Here is an 18,961-nt window from a genome sequence, read left to right as displayed (position 1 = left end):
GGGTCTCTGTTTACAGACCACCGCACACCATACAAACAGCGGCAGAACAGGATACCTCAGAGAGGACGGTCCCCGTGGAAGAGGCTTCACCAAGTCCCTACCTGTTATAACGTTGATGTCTGGATAGTCATTCTCACAGAGCCCCACCGATTTACTATCCCTCTCGAAGGCTTCGCGCAATTCTTTCTTCACAGCCGCCGAGCCGCACAGTCGGTATAAGCCAACCACCTGCAATATATGGGAAAAATATAATGATATATGAGATCTGGTTCTAACAACATGCCACTATATACACACTAAGGGTATGTTTCTGTATCTTTTGCAGCCCGGGCATAGGGATACAGCGTACAGCAGTGGTCTCAAACCTGCGGACCTTCAGCTGTTGCAAAACTACAACTCCCAGCATGCCCGGACAGCCGTTGGCTGTCCGGGCATGCTGGGAGTTGTAGTTTTGCAACAACTGGAGGTCCGCAGGTTGGAGACCACTGGCGTACAGTGAGTTCCATCGCCGGTTGCCCCCAACAAAGAGGAGGAGGGCAGTGCTTGACATGTGAGTAGTACCCCGCTGGTCCGATCATTAATTGGGGGGAGCCGAACAGCGCTGGCGGGTCAAATGATTTGGGGGGGGGGGGGGGGGTGACGAAGACCGCGCGCGGGTCACATGATTTGGGGGGGGGTGATAAAATACCGTTGAAAATACCATGATACACATTATTTGGTCATACCACCCAGCCCTAGCTAAAAGGGGTCTTAAGATGTCTGATGGCGGGGGTCCCGTCACTGGGGACTCCCGTGAACTCTGCTGCGGCACCCCAGACATCCAGTGCAAGGAGCAAACTTCACTCTGTGCCGGAGGCATGTGACATCATGACCACGCCCCCTCCATTCAAGTCTATGGGAGGGGGCGTGACATCACGAGGACATGGCCGACCCCCGCAGCACGAAAACAGCATCCGGAACATTTAGTCGGTCACCCCCCCCCCCCCCCTCCCATAGATATGCATTGAGGTGGCATGGCCATGACATCACGAGTCTCCTGGGCTGCACCCGAAGCTCTAAACGAACGCCTGCAGCAGCAGGACCCCCACGATCAGACATCTTATCCCCTATCCTTTGGATAGGGGATAAGATGTCTAGGGGCGCAGTACCCCTTTAATGGTAGGGTGAAACGGTGTGGTGTATTTCACTCTACGGCACCGCCGGCAGTAAGAGCGATGGCAGAACGATCTCCCTGCTGCGGCTGGGTAGCTCTGTGTCCCTCCTCGTGACTACCGGTGGGAAATCCACCACTACAAGCAGACGTACAGAGCTACCTGGCCGCAGAAGGAATCTCGCTCTGCCATTCTCTGTGACTGCCGGCAGAGCATCCGCAACGTGAAATACGCTGCAGATGGGCTGTGTGTGACCCTACCCTTAAAGTCATTTACAGTGTCTCTGCCATTTAAAATACCATTTTAGGCTAATCTGATCTGCTTTGGATGGGCCCTGGACAGTATCAGTCTCCTTCTCCTTCTGGAAGCTGGCAATATAGTCCCTGGTTACTTGCCCTTCAGAAAGAATCTTCCACCCAATTACTAAAGAAATTATTTGTATTGGCCGCTCAGCAGTGAGCAGAGGATCACAGGGCAGATACTTGGCTGTGGGGGTGGGGGTGGGGATGACTAAACACATGTGTCCTCCAGCCTTTGCTTAGTAGGTGAACAAATCATGTGAGTAAAAATACTGCTCATTTTTATGATCTACACAATGGCCCTGATTTACTAAAACCAGAGTGTTTTTTTACCCCTGATTTGTCGCACGGGTTTAAATCTGTCACACAAAATGTATTCTGCCCTGACAGGAAGTATTGCCAAGATGATTAAAGAAACATCCAATTAAAGATAGGAAAGTGGAAAGCAAACACACAGAACAGATTAAGATAAATGGGTAAAAAAGAATTTTAAAAAAGTTGCAAAATGTAACATGTTGAAAGGCTGCATTCACATAGCCGTCTCTGTAAATTCAGACTACATTAGTGCTTGTACTACTACCCCCATCATGGAACAGGGTCTGTTCTATGTTGGGGGCAGTAGTACAGGGGCTGAGGGATTGATCGCACCCGATCAATTCAGAAGTTATTAAGCAGGGGAGTGGGCGGCATGCTCCTCCCCAGCGATGTGCAGTGCACTTTTACTTTAATTTTAAATTCCCCCTGCCGGGAGCCCTGAATGGCTCCTCAATACCGGCCATTAAGGGCTCCCGGCGGGGGAATTTAAAATTAAAGTTCAGGGCTCCCGGCGGGGTTTTCAAATAGAAGCATTGCGGTGGGGAAAGATATATAGAATCCCTGGGAGGTATATGTCTGGTCCCCCGCAGCGCTTCTATATATCTTTCCCCCTGTTGCGCTATGTAAGTCTTGCCCCCTGCAGTGCTGGGACCCCCAGGATCTCTGTGCAGCCCATGCGTGCCAAGCCATGCCTCTAAGACAGAGACGTCATGGCCACGCCCCATCGTGATGCCATGCCCCCTCCCATAGGCATGAATGGAGGGGGCGTGGCCAAGACCTATCGTCTCGGTCTCTGCCGGGGGCTGCAAAGAGATCGTGGGGGTCTCAGCAGCAGGACCCCTATGATTATACATCTTCTCCCTTATCCTTTGGATAGGGGATAAGATGTATGAAGCCGAAATACCCCTTTAATTCTGCCCTTCAAGGGGCACATCCTGACATCCCAGCTGAGCTGCCACAATACAGAGAGACTGTTTCTCCTACATTAGATTACTATACAGTGGGGGTGGCCATACACTTTTAGGACTCTTTTTCTGCTGACTACTTTTTCTCCAAACTCCCCTGTACACAATGCAAAGAGGTGTAAGCTGCTGGCAGATACCTTATCCCATGAGGACAATTTCTTTATTTTTATTTTTCATTTTTTTTTGCCATGGGGAAAAGTTCATAAATTTTAGACGGTCAGCTAATCCCCCTAGCTCTGCAAAATGGACTAAAACTAAGCGCTGCGGAACCTGTTGGCACTAATAATAATAATAAATAATTTTATTATTATCATTATTATTATTATACCATGGGCAATTCTGTTAGTGTCTTATCTCAGTTGCGCAACATTTTCCAGGAGTTAAAGGGGTTATCCAGGAAAAAACTTTATAAATATCAACTGGCTCCAGAATGTTAAACAGATTTGTAAATTACTTCTATTAAAAAATCTTAATCCTTTCAGAACTTATGAGCTTCTGAAGTTAAGGTTGTTCTTTTCTGTCTAAGTGCTCTCTGATGACACGTGTCTCGGGAAACACCCAGTTTAGAAGAGGTTTGTTTTGGGGATTTGCTTCTAAACTGGGCGTTTCCCGACACACGGGTCATCAGAGAGGACTTAGACAGAAAAGAACAACCTGAACTTCAGAAGCTCATAAGTACTGAAAGGATTAAGATTTTTTAATAGAAGTAATTTACAAATCTGTTTAACTTTCTGGCACCGGTTGATATATATATTAAAAAAGTTTTTTTCAGGAATACCCCTTTAATTCTATAGACAAACTGTAATAAGAAGATGTTTGAAGAACATACGTTTCAATTCTGACTTCTGGAACGTAAACTCAAGATGACCGGTTCCTAACAGGGTTGTATCCTAGCAATCTAGTATTTGTTCCAAAACGTTTCTTGTATTTAAACAGACTTTGCACCTTACACATCGGAGGACGGTCACACAGTAACAAAACCACCCCCCACCACCCCCCGACATCTGCCATCAACATGTGCAAACATCTATGTACAAGGACACCTGGCAGGTGCTAAAATCAGGGACCATCAATTTTATCCAGAGTAAACACCACGGAGCGCTGTGTGTTCGCTGCCACAACGGGCGTTGAGAGATAGTGGACACGGGACAGATTAGACCTAAAATGTATTTACATGCAGACTTTATGGCGTGCTGGAGCCTTTTGTTGCAGATTATGTCAAATTTGACCATTGTTTTTCAACCTGTATGCCTTAGAACTGTTGCAGAACTACAAATCCCAGCATGCCCGGACAGCCAACGGCTGTCCGGGCATGCTGGGATTTGTAGTTCTGCAACAGTTCTAAGGAATACTGCTTGGGAAATTTACAGTGGCAAAACAAGCACTTAATAATAATTTTTCAGCGGAGTACCCCTTTAAATTTTATTATTATTATTATTTTTTTTTTTATCAACTGGTACCAGAATGTTAAACAAATTTGTAAATTACTTATATTAAAAAAATCAGCTGCTGTAAGCTCCACAGGAAGTTCTTTTCTTTTTGAATTTCCTTTCTGTCGGACCACATTGCTCTCTGCTGACACCTCTGTCCATGTCAGGAACTGTCCAGAGCAGGAGCAAATCCCCATAGAAAACCTATCCTGCTCTGGACTGTTCCTAAAATGGACAGAGTTGTCAGCAGAGAGCACTATGGTCAGACAGAAAAGAAATTCAAAAAGAAAAGAACTTCCTGTGGAACATACAGAAGCTTATAAGTACTGGAAGGATTAAGATTTTTTATTAGATGTATTAGATGTTATTTACAAATCTGTTCAACTTTCATCAGTTGATTTAAAAAAAATATATATAAAAAAATAAAAATAAAGTTTTTTTTCCAGTGGAGTACCCCTTTAACTCTTAATAAAAACACTGAATATCAGTATAAACACTGAATATTAGTGTGACCTCAATTCCTCTATATGAAACAATCGAAATCCACAAGGACCTCTGATAAGAGGAACCAATAATTGAGTACCCTAGTCCCAACGCTTTTCACCCGTAATATTCTGTATGGGATCCTCAGGGGGACACAAGTCCGGAATTATCCCGGATTTGTGTCCCCCTGAGGATCCCATACAGAATATTACGGGTGAAACACGTTGGAACAAGGGTACTCAATTATTGATTCCTCTTTCTTATCAGAGGTCCATAATAAACTTTTTCTGGGGCTGCCTTCTGACGTTGGTGGATTTTGATTGTTCCATATAGAGAGATTGAGGTCACACTAATATTCAGTGTTTATACTAATATTCAGTGTTTTCATTAAGAGACTATTAAATGATAAGTTTTAAAGGGGTAATACAGGAAAACAAAACTTGCATACACACACACACATATTATATTATTATATATTATATTAATATATATATATATATATATATCTATATATATCTATATATATCTATATATCTATATATATCTATATCTATATATATCTATATATATCTATATATATCTATATATATCTAATTTTTTTTATTTTTTTTATTTATCAACTGGCTCCAGAAAGTTACAGATTTGTAAATTATTTCTATAAAAAAAAAATCTTCTTAACCCTTTCAGTACTTATGAGCTGCTGAAGTTGAGTTGTTCTTTTCTGTCTAAGTGCTCTCTGCTGACACCTGTCTCGGGAACCGTCCAGAGTAGAAGCAAATCCCCATAGCAAACCTCTTCTACTCTGTGCAGTTCCCGAGACAAGCAGAGATGTCAGCAGAGAGCACTGTTGCCAGACAGAAAACAACAACTCAACTTCAGCAGCTGATAATTATTGAAAGGATTAAGATTTTTATTTAATAGAAGTAATTTACAAATCTGTTAAACTTTCTGGAGCCAGTTGATATATAAAAACATTTTTCCCTAGAATACTCCTTTAAATGCTTGTTTTGCCACCGTGAAATTCCTGTTATTTGCAAAAACATACCCTTGATATCCCTCTGTTGAAGCATAGTGATTCTATACTGGTTGGGAAACTGTAGACTAAAGCTGGCCATACACGGATGTGTGCAACCCAAACGGATGGGACCAGCAGACTAATGCAGCTCATTACTACCTGTAGCTGTTGTAAAACTACTACCCCCAGCATGCCCAATTGTCTTCGGTTGGCAGGGCATGATGGGAGTTGTAGTATTTGCCACAGCTGGAGACACACAGGTTAGGGACCATTGATCTAATTCAGCCATAGGCAACCTTCGGCACCACTGATGTTTTGGACTACATCTCCCATGATGCTCTTACAGCCAAACTGCTGCTTAAGTACCATGGAAGATGTAGCCAAAAACCATCTGCAGCACCAAAGGTGCCTATACCTGACCTAATGTGTACGGGGACCTTCTGACGGCAGATGTTTGGGAGAGAAGAATCAGGCATGCTGGATCTCAGCTGCCTGATCCTCAGAAAGATAGGCAGCAGCCAGAGCAGTCTGGCAGAGGCTTACCCCTCTCTTTCCATTAATAACACACTAAGCCAAGCCGAGCTAACTGGCATAAAGGGTCATCAGGAAAGATAGCTGTTCAACCGGAAGCTATCGAAACTGTATGACCAGCGCAGAGACATGATGCTAGTTATGGTTCCCCCATTATGCTACAATCATTGAATTCAGAGGGTACCAATGAGATCAATGGACACCAGCCAGGCCAATTAACCAGGGCCCAACACAGAAGAACAGCACTTATTACAAGTAGCCTGAACCAACCCCTAAAAAGGATTAGTCCAGTACCTAAAAACTGTGTCAGATCGCAGGGGGTCCAACCGCTGGGACCCCCGTGATCTCCTGCCCTATGCATGAATGGAATGTGTGGATCACAGAATTAAGCTGTGGCCAACACGTCCCCCCCCCCCCCCCCCCCATGCCTCTCTATGACAGGAGATTTCTGAATGCTGCATCTCCCATACAGATACATGGAAGGGTTATGGCGAACAGTGGTTGACACACCCAATCATGAGGAGAGCAGAGATCTGTAAGGAGGAGATCACGGGGGTCCAATAGGTCGGACCGCAATCTGACACTTATCCCCTATCACACTGATAGGAGATAAGTTCTTAGATACTAGATAACCTCTTTAAAGGGGTACTCTGCCCCTAGACATCTTATCCCTTATCCAAATGTCTGATCTCGGGGTCCCACCGCTGGGAACCCCCACGATCTCTCCTGCAGCACCCCCTATCATCTGGTGCACGGAGCGAGCATCGCGATGCTCGCTCCGTGCACCAGATGATAGGGGGTGCTGCAGGAGAGATTGCGGGGGTTCCCAGTGGCGGGACCCCGTGATCAGACATTTGGATAAGGGATAAGATGTCTAGGGGCGGAGTACCCCTTTAAGTTTCGTATCAGTTGTACATACAAAGGCATCACATGTAGCAATGAGTAGAGGACGCTACCTGGCAGCCTCGCTTTTCTATTTCCATTATACATTTGTCCATAAGAAGCGGGACCATCAGTCCTGAATTTTCCTTCTCGACGACGTAACGTGCATCAACCCCGAATATGATGGGTTCCCTATCCACTCCGAGCCGGTCTGCAGAGTTCTCCCATTGCACCATAAGACTCAATTTGACATAGATTAAGCCCCGGGGCTCCAGTTTCACTGCCAGCTGATGGGTTTTTGTCACCCTAAAGAGTGCCGGCAGGATGATGGTCCCGTGGCAACAAACCCTGTTCTTCTTTGGGGTTGGGTCCCAACTGAAGACGACAAGTTTTAAGTGTTGGGCGTTCTCCAGCTCGATATTAAAAGTGTGATCCATGTCTAGGAAGGAAGTCTTGCAGGTCAGCAAAGCCGTTCTCGCTTTATTCACAGTGTCCACCTGGATAGCAAAAAACACATCCTTGGAGTCGATCCTCGGTGGCTTTAGATCCTCCGCGCCATAGAAGTGGACGCTCATGAGTCCAGACACGTACTGGAAACACTTTGGTTGGTCGGAGAAGCTGTAGTGCCGGAAAGCGTCAATGTCCAAATCTGACTTTGCATTATTACTCGATTGGGGTTCCTTTCCCTTCGTAGGTCTATTCTCCGTTCCGTGTTTACCCGATTTGGCTATAAGTTCCGGGGAGTCCCCATCGCTAAGATAACCCCCTTTACTGGAAGATTTGGAAGTGCCAGAACTTTTCTTTTTATAGCTGTGCTGGGATGAAACGCTACTGTCAAGGTGATAGCGGCTGATCACGTTCCTGCTGGCGGCAGCTGCCGCTTGTCCGGACGAGGATAAAGAGGTTGTGTGGCCTCCGTCCTGACCGTTTCCTTTAGAGCTGGAAGACTGATGGTCAGAGTGCGAATGACTCCACGACGTTCCTTTCACACTCAGCTTTCTGCTGAGCTCCGGCAATTTTTTCATTTTCATAGATAATTTGCGTACGGTCCTTGGAGATTTTATTTTATCTGGAAGAGACCAATTGATGCTTCCGCCTTTCTTCACTGGGTTTGGACTACAAGGAGGGGAGAAGTCCGCCGCCCCCGGGGAGATAACCTTCAGACCTAACACAATGGAAAACAGAAGTTTATTATTGGTATAAGAGAAATCTTCTAGAAAACAACTTTGTCTAATTTTTATTACGTGCATCTTTTATAATAAATAAAAGTTACACTTTTGTTACCGTAAATCTTTTCTAGTCATGATGACATTTTTGACACTGCAACAGTCCGTCTGCTCTCTGTTCACAGAACTCGTATAAACTCATCCAACCACACACACACACACTCATCCAACCACACACACACACTCATCCAACCACACACACACACACACTCATCCAACCACACACACACACTCATCCAACCACACACACACACACACTCATCCAACCACACACACACACACTCATCCAACCACACACACACACACACACTCATCCAACCACACACACACACACACACTCATCCAACCACACACACACACTCATCCAACCACACACACACACACACTCATCCAACCACACACACACACACACTCATCCAACCACACACACACACACACTCATCCAACCACACACACACACACACACTCATCCAACCACACACACACACACACACACTCATCCAACCACACACACACACACACACACTCATCCAACCACACACACACACACACACACTCATCCAACCACACACACACACACACACACTCATCCAACCACACACACACACACACACTCATCCAACCACACACACACACACACTCATCCAACCACACACACACACACACACTCATCCAACCACACACACACACACACACTCATCCAACCACACACACACACACACACTCATCCAACCACACACACACACACACTCATCCAACCACACACACACACACACACTCATCCAACCACACACACACACACTCATCCAACCACACACACACACACTCATCCAACCACACACACACACACTCATCCAACCACACACACACACTCATCCAACCACACACACTCATCCAACCACACACACTCATCCAACCACACACACTCATCCAACCACACACACACACACACACACATCCAACCACACACACACACACACACACACACATCCAACCACACACACACACACACACACACACATCCAACCACACACACACACACACACACACACACACTCATCCAACCACACACACACACACTCATCCAACCACACACACACACACTCATCCAACCACACACACACACACTCATCCAACCACACACACACACACTCATCCAACCACACACACACACACACTCATCCAACCACACACACACACACTCATCCAACCACACACACACACACACACTCATCCAACCACACACACACACACACACTCATCCAACCACACACACACACTCATCCAACCACACACACACACTCATCCAACCACACACACACACTCATCCAACCACACACACACACTCATCCAACCACACACACACACACTCATCCAACCACACACACACACACTCATCCAACCACACACACACACTCATCCAACCACACACACACACTCATCCAACCACACACACACACTCATCCAACCACACACACACACTCATCCAACCACACACACACTCATCCAACCACACACACACTCATCCAACCACACACACACTCATCCAACCACACACACTCATCCAACCACACACACACACTCATCCAACCACACACACACTCATCCAACCACACACACACTCATCCAACCACACACACACTCATCCAACCACACACACACTCATCCAACCACACACACACTCATCCAACCACACACACACTCATCCAACCACACACACACTCATCCAACCACACACACACTCATCCAACCACACACACACTCATCCAACCACACACACACTCATCCAACCACACACACACTCATCCAACCACACACACACACACACACACACACACACACACACTCATCCAACCACACACACACTCATCCAACCACACACACACTCATCCAACCACACACACACACACTCATCCAACCACACACACACACACACACTCATCCAACCACACACACACTCATCCAACCACACACACACACACACTCATCCAACCACATACACACACTCATCCAACCACACACACACACACACACACACTCATCCAACCACACACACACACACACTCATCCAACCACACACACACACACTCATCCAACCACACACACACTCATCCAACCACACACACACACACACTCATCCAACCACACACCCACACACACACTCATCCAACCACACACCCACACACACACTCAAACAGTACCAAGGGGCACTTTGTAAAGCGTGCTGCGGCTGATGCCATCAGGGCAACTGTGGGGAACTGAAATGCCCTTCCGATGCTCTCCTATTTTGGATGTGTGCTGCTACTCCAAAAAATAAAAAAATAAAAAGTTTAAACGTTCCCTTTAATTCAGAGACAAAAAAATTGCAGCAGAATAATCCATTACCAAGCTGGACCCCGTGATGCTGCTAAAAATAGTCGGGTGTAATGGTCCGCATCATATCATAACAGACTTAAGAGGTTTTCAGGAAGAATTCTAAGAGGTACCAGCCGCCAATCTCTACTGAGGGGAACATGCTGTGCAGTAACAAGGACCCGATGGAGTGGCCACTGTAGGACAAGGCGGGGGGGGGGGGGGGGGGGGGGTGGATTTGTCCTCATGCTGGAAATGATTTGCCACGATTCACATGATCCCAAACTAATAATCATAGATAACTCAAGGGATGCAGTATAGGATCTATTAGGTTCTTATTTAGTCCTTTTCTGGTAATGTGCGTTTCTTAGAAAGCTGGGTGACACCCAATATGGCTCTCCCTGAAGCGTTTCCCAACCAGGGTGCCTTCAGCTGTTGGAAAACTACAACTCCCAGCAAGCCCGGACAGCCAACGGCTGTCCGGGCTTGCTGGGAGTTGTAGTTTTTCTATAGCTGCAGGCACCTTCCTTGAGAAACAATTTAGTGGGGGCAGTGCCACTCTCTGAAATGGTTTTCACCTACCTGTGGTCTTGCAAAACTATCACTCCCATCAGCCTTAAAGTCACAGGTTTGGGAAGACTGCTCTATGGAATATACAGGCTGTAAATGTAACGAGGCGAAAAGGCAGCTGCTTACAAATAGGAAGATCTGCTATTCAGGCGCATGAAAAGGTTACGCGACAACTTCCTAAAGAGTAGCTGTCATTTAACAAAATCAAAATAAAATAAATAAAAATAAATAAAATAAAAAATCTTTTTAGTTTACAAACATGTCTAAAAGTTTTTAAAGGGGTACTCAAGTAAAAAAAAAATTTTTTTTTTCCATATCATCTGGCTCTAGAATGGCAAACAGATTTGTAAATGACTTCTTTTCAAAAATCTTAATCCTTCCAGTACTTATCAGCTGCTGAAGTTGAGTTGTTCTTTTATGTCTGACCACAGTGCTCTCTGCTGACACCTATGTCTGTCTCAGGAACTGTCCAGAGCAGGAGAGGTTTGCTATGGGGATTTGTTCCTGCTCTGGACAGTCCCTGACATGTACAGGAGGTGTCAGCAGAGAGCACTGTGGTCAGACTGAAAAGAAGTCCAAAAAGAAATACAACTTCCTGTGGAGAATGCAGCAGCTGATAACTACTGGAAGGATTAAGATTTTTAAAAGGGGTACACCGGTGAAAAACTTTTTTATATATTATATATATATATATATATATATATATATTATAAATTTATAAAATATATATATATATATATATTTATAATATATCAGCTGGTGCCAGAAAGTTAAACAGATTTGTAAATGACTTCTATTAAAAAATCTTAATCCTTCCTGTACTTATTAGCTGCTGAATACTACAGCGGAAATTCTTTTCTTTTTGAAACACAGAACTGTCTGCTGACATCACGAGCACAGTGCTCTCTGCTGACATCTCTGTCCATTTTAGGAACTGTCCGGAGCAGCATACTTATGTTTGCTATGGGGATTTCCTTTTACCCTGGACAGTTCCTAAAACGGACAGAGATGTCAGCAGAGAGCACTGTGCTCGTGATGTCAGCAGAGAGCTCTGTGTTTCAAAAAGAAAATTTCCGCTGTAGTATTCAGCAGCTAATAAGTACTGGAAGGATTAAGATTTTTTAATAGAAGTAATTTACAAATCTGTTTAACTTTCTGGCATAAAAATGTTTTCCACTGGAGTACCCCTTTAATGGGTGGACAAATCCCTGAAGCCAGCTGGTCAACGCACCTTAAAATTAGATTCTGTTGCCCACATTATGAGTTTAATGGGGTTCTTACTGCTCCAAAAAGAGAGCCTGGAGGGGTCTAAAACAGCCGTAAAACAATGCATGACTGCAGGAAATAATGAAGATATTTCATGTAATTTATATCGAGTGTGCACATCTGCTGAGAACATGTGTAACAAACAATAAAGTGTGACCCTGAGTGCTCAATCGTGAGACCCTGAGCCGTATCTTATAATCCCGGTCGGATGCGTAGATATTCCAAGAAAAGCTGCAACAGCAGAAAACCAAGAAAAACATATCCGGCACATGTGCTCCTCAAGGCTGGGCAAGAAAACATCACAGCTTAATAAAAGGGCCCAGAGCGAATTCCTCCCGCTAAAAAAAAAATCAGTGGCCTTAAACCGTGGCCTTCCAGCTGTTGTGAAACTTACACCTCTCATCATTTGCCTGAATGCGCAGCTATGTGCAACAATAACACCCATTGTGTAATGGCAGTCGAAAGCCTAGGTCAGCGTTTTTTTTCCTACCAGGGTAGCCCCCAGTTGTCGCAAAACTACAACTACCAGCATGCCCAGAGAGCCAAAGGCTATTTGGACATGCTGGGAGTTGTAGTTTTGCGACAGCGTCGTTGGGAAATGACAACCTTTAAAGGGTTGCCCCCTCGCGGGGAAAACCCTTTACTAGAAACTAGAGACGAGCGAACTTACAGTAAATTCGATTCGTCACGAACTTCTCGGCTCGGCAGTTGATGACTTATCCTGTGTAAATTAGTTCAGCCTCCAGGTGCTCCGGTGGGCTGGAAAAGGTGGATACATTCCTAGGAAAGAGTCTCCTAGGACTGTATCCACCTTTTCCAGCCCACCGGAGCACCTGAAAGCTGAACTAATTTATGCAGGAAAAGTCATCAACTGCCGAGCCGAGCAGTTCGTGACGAATCGAATTTACTGCGAGTTCGCTCATCTCTACTAGAAACCCCCCCTAATATAATAGTTTTATTAGTTGTTGTGTAAAATATACCCAACACAGATGTTTAAAATTCCAGCAGTTCTGAGGTGGTTTTTGTCTAGAGAATCAATATCACTCTCTCTATATGGGACACTTTTATTAGCCCAGGACACAGCCTGTAATCTGTGAGCTTCTAGAACAACACACGATAGCTCCTGGTGCCAGGTCCCTATACTTATTATAAAACCACCTTTGTGTCCGCTGTATTAAAACATAATAGCCTCCCTGACGTTTCGCTGACGAATCAGCTTTGTCAAGGGTAGCGAGGCTAATGATATTAGTTGTTAGATATTAGCCTCGCTACCCTTGACAAAGCTGATTTGTCAGCGAAACGTCGGGGAGGCTAGTAGTTATATGTTTTAATACAGTGGACATAATGGTGGTTTTATAAGTATAGGGACCTGGCACCAGGAGCTATCATGTGTTGTACTATAAGCACACAGATTACAGGCTGTGTCCAGGGCTAATAAAAGTGTCCCATATAAAAGAGAGCGATATTGATTCTCTAGACCAGTGGTCTCCAACCTGTGGACCTCCAGATGTTGCAAAACTACAACTCCCAGCATGCCCGGACAGCCAACGGCTGTCCGGGCATGCTGGGAGTTGTAGTTTTGCAACATCTGGAGGTCCACAGGTTGGAGACAACTGCTCTAGACAAACACCACCTCAGAACTGCTGGAATTTTAAAAAAGGGAAACTGTCAGCTTTCTCCCCCTGCACTAACCAGCGGTACTGGCTGGTAGTGCAGGGGACGCTGATCAGTTTAATGCTTACCGTGCCCGGATCTGCCGCGCCGTTCGGCCCTAATCTTCTATTTTCAGTATATGCTAATGAAGGGCTAACTGGCACTCTGACGTCAGTGCCGGCTGCCGCAGCACCGCCCGGCTCATCAGTATTCCTCCCCTCCCTCAGCCTCTCCCTCTTCTCCCTGCTCTGTAATGAAAAGAGAGGGGAGGAATACTGATGAGCTGGGCGGCGCTGCAGCCGGCGGCACTGGCCGGTGCCAGTTAGGACCTCATTTGCATATACCGAAAATAGAAGATTACGGACGAACGGCATGGCGGATCCGGGCACGGTAAGCATCAAACTGATCAGCGTCCCCCGCACTACCAGCCAGTACCGCTTGTTAGTGCGGGGGGAGAAAGCTGTCAGTTTTCCTTTACACGTCTGTGTGGGGTATATTTTAAACAACAACCTAATAAAAGCTATTATTTTAGGGGGGCGTTTCTAGTAAAGGGTTTTTCCCGCGAGGGGGGCAACCCCTTAAAGGTTGTCATTGACAGATTTGCCCTGCAACCTTCAGGGACATTCTTTTTGATGTTAGCATAGTTGGGAAACACCAGCCTAGATTGCAAAAGTTGGGACACTACAACTCCCAGCATTCTACTAAAAGCCAAGAGCGTACAACAGTTTTTCCTGAACCAGGGTGCCTGCAGCTGTAGCAAAACTACAACTCCCAGCATGCACGGACATGATTTTTTTTTATTGTTATTCCTTTTAATCTCTTAGAGGAGTCTATCCAACTTGCAAAGTTATCCCCTAGTCACAGGACAGGGCAGTGTTTTCCATCCAGGGTGCCTCCAGCTGTTGCAAAACTACCACTCCCAGCATGCAAGGACAGGATTTTATAACAGTTACTCCTTTTAATATCTTAGGGGATTACTTTGCAAGTTGGATAGACTCCTCTATTCACAGGACAGGGCAGTTTTTCCCATCCAGGGTGCCTCCAGCTGTTGCAAAACTACAATTCCCAGCATGCCCGGACAGCCGTTGGCTGTCTGGGCATGCTGGGAGTTGTAGTTTTGCAACTGCTGGAGGCACCCTGGCTGGAAAAATAATGTGTGTGTGTACGAGTTTGGGCCGGCTGTTCGGGCATGCTGAGAGTAGTAGTTTTTGCAACACTGGTTGGGAAACACTGGTCTAGATCATAGCTGTGCTCAAACTACAACTCCCAGCAAACCCTGCAGCTGAAAAACACAACAAAAAGAAAATATTCCGGATTAAAAAGACGACTAAAATGGACAACGAACATATGCACAAAGTGGCATTTGTCAAATAAGAATATATGTGAAGGGAGTAGCTGGAGAGCGGACACACGAGAGCTGTTTATGGAGGGGATGGTGGCAGGGAGGGGGGGGGGGGGGGGGGGGGGGGACTGACGTCACAGACGGTCTATTTACCAGAGAAGGACAAAGCCGCTCTCATACAGCAGTAACAAATCACAGAAAACCAGGATATTAAACATTCTTGGCTCTTCTGGCTCAGCTCACGTCTTAACTTACCCCGGCAGATTATATTACAAAACAGTAGACAACCAGACACCTGCAAACAAAATTCATTGAAAAGACAATTTTTTTTAAAAATCAGAATAAAGTCCAATGCCAGGACCATCTAGGACATTGTTTCCCAACCAGGGTGGCTCCAGTTGTTGCAAAACTACAACTCCCAGCATTGCCCGGACAGCCAAAGGCTGTCCGGGCATGCTGGGAGTTGTAGTTTTGCAACAGCTGGAGGCACCCTGGTTGCGAAATTTATGTAATGCACCAGGCCATCAGGACAATATAAACAGTATGGGGCTCCCGACTCAAGCCCACCCCATACCCGGCAGCCCCCAGCTGATTTCAGTAGCCGGTGTGTGTGTGTGTGTGTGTGTGTGTGTGTGTGGGGGGGGGGGGGGGGGGGGGCAAATGCAGCCATTAACCCTTTAGATGTCCGCGGCATCTAATGGGCCTTTAGAACAATCATCGTTTGTGCAGTGGATCGAGTTAGGCCCCCGCAGCTTTACCGCGGCTGCCGGGGAAGATCTGTTGAGTCTACCTTCATGTAATGGATCAATGCAGGGCATATATTTAAAAGGGGGATGTCAAAATACGACAAAACTTTTAACGGGTACTCGGTGGGAAACAATGTTTTTCAAAGTTAAAACAGATTAGTAAATGACTTCTATTAAAAAAAAAAATATATATATATATATATTAATCCTTCCAGTACTTATCAGCTGCTGCATGTTCCAGAGGAAGTTCTTTTCTTTCTGGAGTTCTTTTCCAGTCTGACCCACAGTGCTTTCTGCTGACACCTCTGTCCGTATCCGGAACTGTCCAGAGCAGGAGAGGTTTGCTATGGGGATTTTTCTTGCACTCTGGACAGTTCCTGATACTGACAGAGGTGTCAGCAGAGAGAACTGCGGTCAGACGGAAAAGAACTCCAGAAAGAAATACAACTTCCTGTAAAGCATACAGCAGCTGATCAGTACTGGAAGGCTTAAGATTTTTTTAAATAGAAGTAATTTACAAGTCTGTTTAACTTTCTGGCACCAGTTGATTTAAAAAAAATAAAATAAAATTGGTTTCCACCGGAGTACCCCTTTAAGCTGGCTTTAGACTGAGGGGAGTCAGAGGGCGACTGAATCAGTTGGTGCTAGGACTACGTGGACAATGTTGTCCCCATAGATGGCAGTGAGCTGAGAAAGATCATACTTTCGACAGAATTTCCATGTTGTGCACTGTGCAGCAGAATCCCATTGACGGCAATAGGACTCTGCTGCACTTCTTCGGATAGAAGGTATCTCATCGGTGTGGATCTGACCCATCATGAGAACAGAGGTCCTCTGTGCGGATGAAGCTGCAGTGCACCTGCTTGACGGCTGGCTCTATTTACTTTCTATGGATCTTCCTAATATAGCAGAACTCTGCACTCAGCTATGTTTAGGCTGTGTTCCCACTTGGCAGTTTCTAAGACAAAGCCTAAAGTGGATTCAAAAGGAACGAGAAAAAAGGATGAACTTCTACTGCTCATTCCTGCTGGATCCACTTCTGGCTTTGGTTCAAAAACTGCAGTGATCGTTTCCCAAAAAAAAATAAAAAAAAGTAAAAAAAAAAAAAAAGGGAACCCAGCCTTAGAAGTGCCCCCACTCTCGTGACCAGTTGGACCCCCAAAATTCCTATCCTGTAAATACATGATAAGAGTAGAAACATAGAAGACAGCATTGAACCAGTCCACCGTGCCAGTGGTCAACTGGAAGGCCACTCCAGTATCCAAATGTATCCAAAAGTTAAAGGCCGCAGCACAAAAAGTTGGACGACTCTGTATTCTTATGTGTAGAGCTGTGATTTATTGGTTCCCCACATGCATGTGAGGAACCAATAAATCACAGCTCTACACATAAGGAATCGTCCAATTTTTTGTGCTGTGGCCTGTAACCTTTGGATATACGTGATAAAAAGGTTATTCTAAGAAACATACTTATGTAGCTGGACAAATATTGTAAACGTTTAAAAAAAAACAAAAAAAAAAATAAAAAATATATATATATATAAATTTAATATAGCTATTTATTTTATTTTGTATATACCGGTAGTTATTTTTATACCTAGTTTAAGTGGATTTTATTTTTTATAAAATACAAAAAGCATTCCTACCCGGGTCATGGGATCCGCGGGCAGGTGGATCTTCTATAGACAGTGACGTTGCCATCTTGCATACAAATCTCTGGTTGCACAGCTGCACACTATAGTCCATGGAATCCAAGGAATCTCCAGTATTATCCGAGGCTGGAGACAGTGGCTCGCCCAGACCTGGCCTTGCAGGTACCTCCAGGACATCAGGTCCCGGTTCAGAAATGACCAGGTCAAAAGAAGTCTTGGGGGAAACGTAAGTATCGTCATCCTCAGGGATCGGATTATACCAAATCTCCCCTTCATCATCAGCGTCATTTTCTTCACTCAGATCAGAGGTGCCGGCGGGCACAGCGTGCGGGCTGACCGGTGCGGAGGTCACGGTGGTGTCCAGTACTTTGCCGGGCATATCTCTGTCCGGTCGTGACAGCTGGAGGACAGTCTCTTTAAAGACCACATGACTGGAGTTGGAGGAGTAATGGCTCCGTTTGTGGCTCTCGGTCACGTGATGGTACTTGTGGGTGCTCTGCGCCAGCCAGTTCCGTTTCTTTGAGACAGTGATGTGGTTGTTCTGGAGGTTGTGCTGGTTCACCTCAGTGACTTTAAGGTCTCGTCTGATGACTGTCGAGGTGTAGGTGTTCTCAATGAAGTCTGTAGCGGAGATTGTAAGAAACAAAAGAACAACGAGAGTCAATCACTCAAGTACGGAGATCACAGAATAAAATTATAGATAAATAAGTCTGGAGTCTAATGACTAAAAAGGAATAAAATAGTGGCAGAAAATACAATGGTCAGAGCCAAAAGGAGGGCGTATGTGTACAGCCAACAAGGGCACTACAGCAGGCATCTAGGGGTAGAAAATGCTATTTACAGGGGTTGTCCAGGAATTTGATTCAGGGACAATCCTTAGAATAGGTAAATGTATGATCACGGGGGTAGGGGTCTGCCTAAATGAAGGAGCTACATAAAACAGAGCTGAGCTCCAGTACAAGGGTGAATTCCTCCATTCTCTTTGGCTGCGTTCACACAGTCGTCTAGACCAGTCACGTTGTTTTCCCGTCAAAAATAAAAACGGACAATAACGGATGTTATCCGTTTGTATCCGTTTGGGTCT

At 45.3% G+C, this 18,961-nt stretch overlaps 2 protein-coding genes across 3 annotated transcripts in view; one reads left to right on the top strand and one right to left on the bottom strand.

The window, feature by feature from the left end:
• DNAI3 (dynein axonemal intermediate chain 3) overlaps window positions 1–18,961 on the top strand; it is a 219,886-nt gene that overhangs the window by 135,494 nt on the left and 65,431 nt on the right. The window lies entirely within an intron of this gene.
• The window catches only part of SYDE2 (synapse defective Rho GTPase homolog 2), a gene marked incomplete in the record, with an annotated part of 58,018 nt that overhangs the window by 11,564 nt on the left and 27,493 nt on the right, over window positions 1–18,961 (bottom strand). The window contains 3 exon segments of the mRNA XM_056532514.1: window positions 102–228; window positions 7,146–8,236; window positions 17,872–18,498. Of these exon segments, the coding sequence (XP_056388489.1) occupies window positions 102–228; window positions 7,146–8,236; window positions 17,872–18,498 (1,845 nt within the window).

This window comes from Hyla sarda, chromosome 7 (genome assembly GCF_029499605.1).
Source record: "Hyla sarda isolate aHylSar1 chromosome 7, aHylSar1.hap1, whole genome shotgun sequence".
NCBI classification, from domain to species: Eukaryota; Metazoa; Chordata; class Amphibia; order Anura; family Hylidae; genus Hyla; species Hyla sarda.
This window is presented reverse-complemented; position numbering and strand designations above follow the sequence as displayed.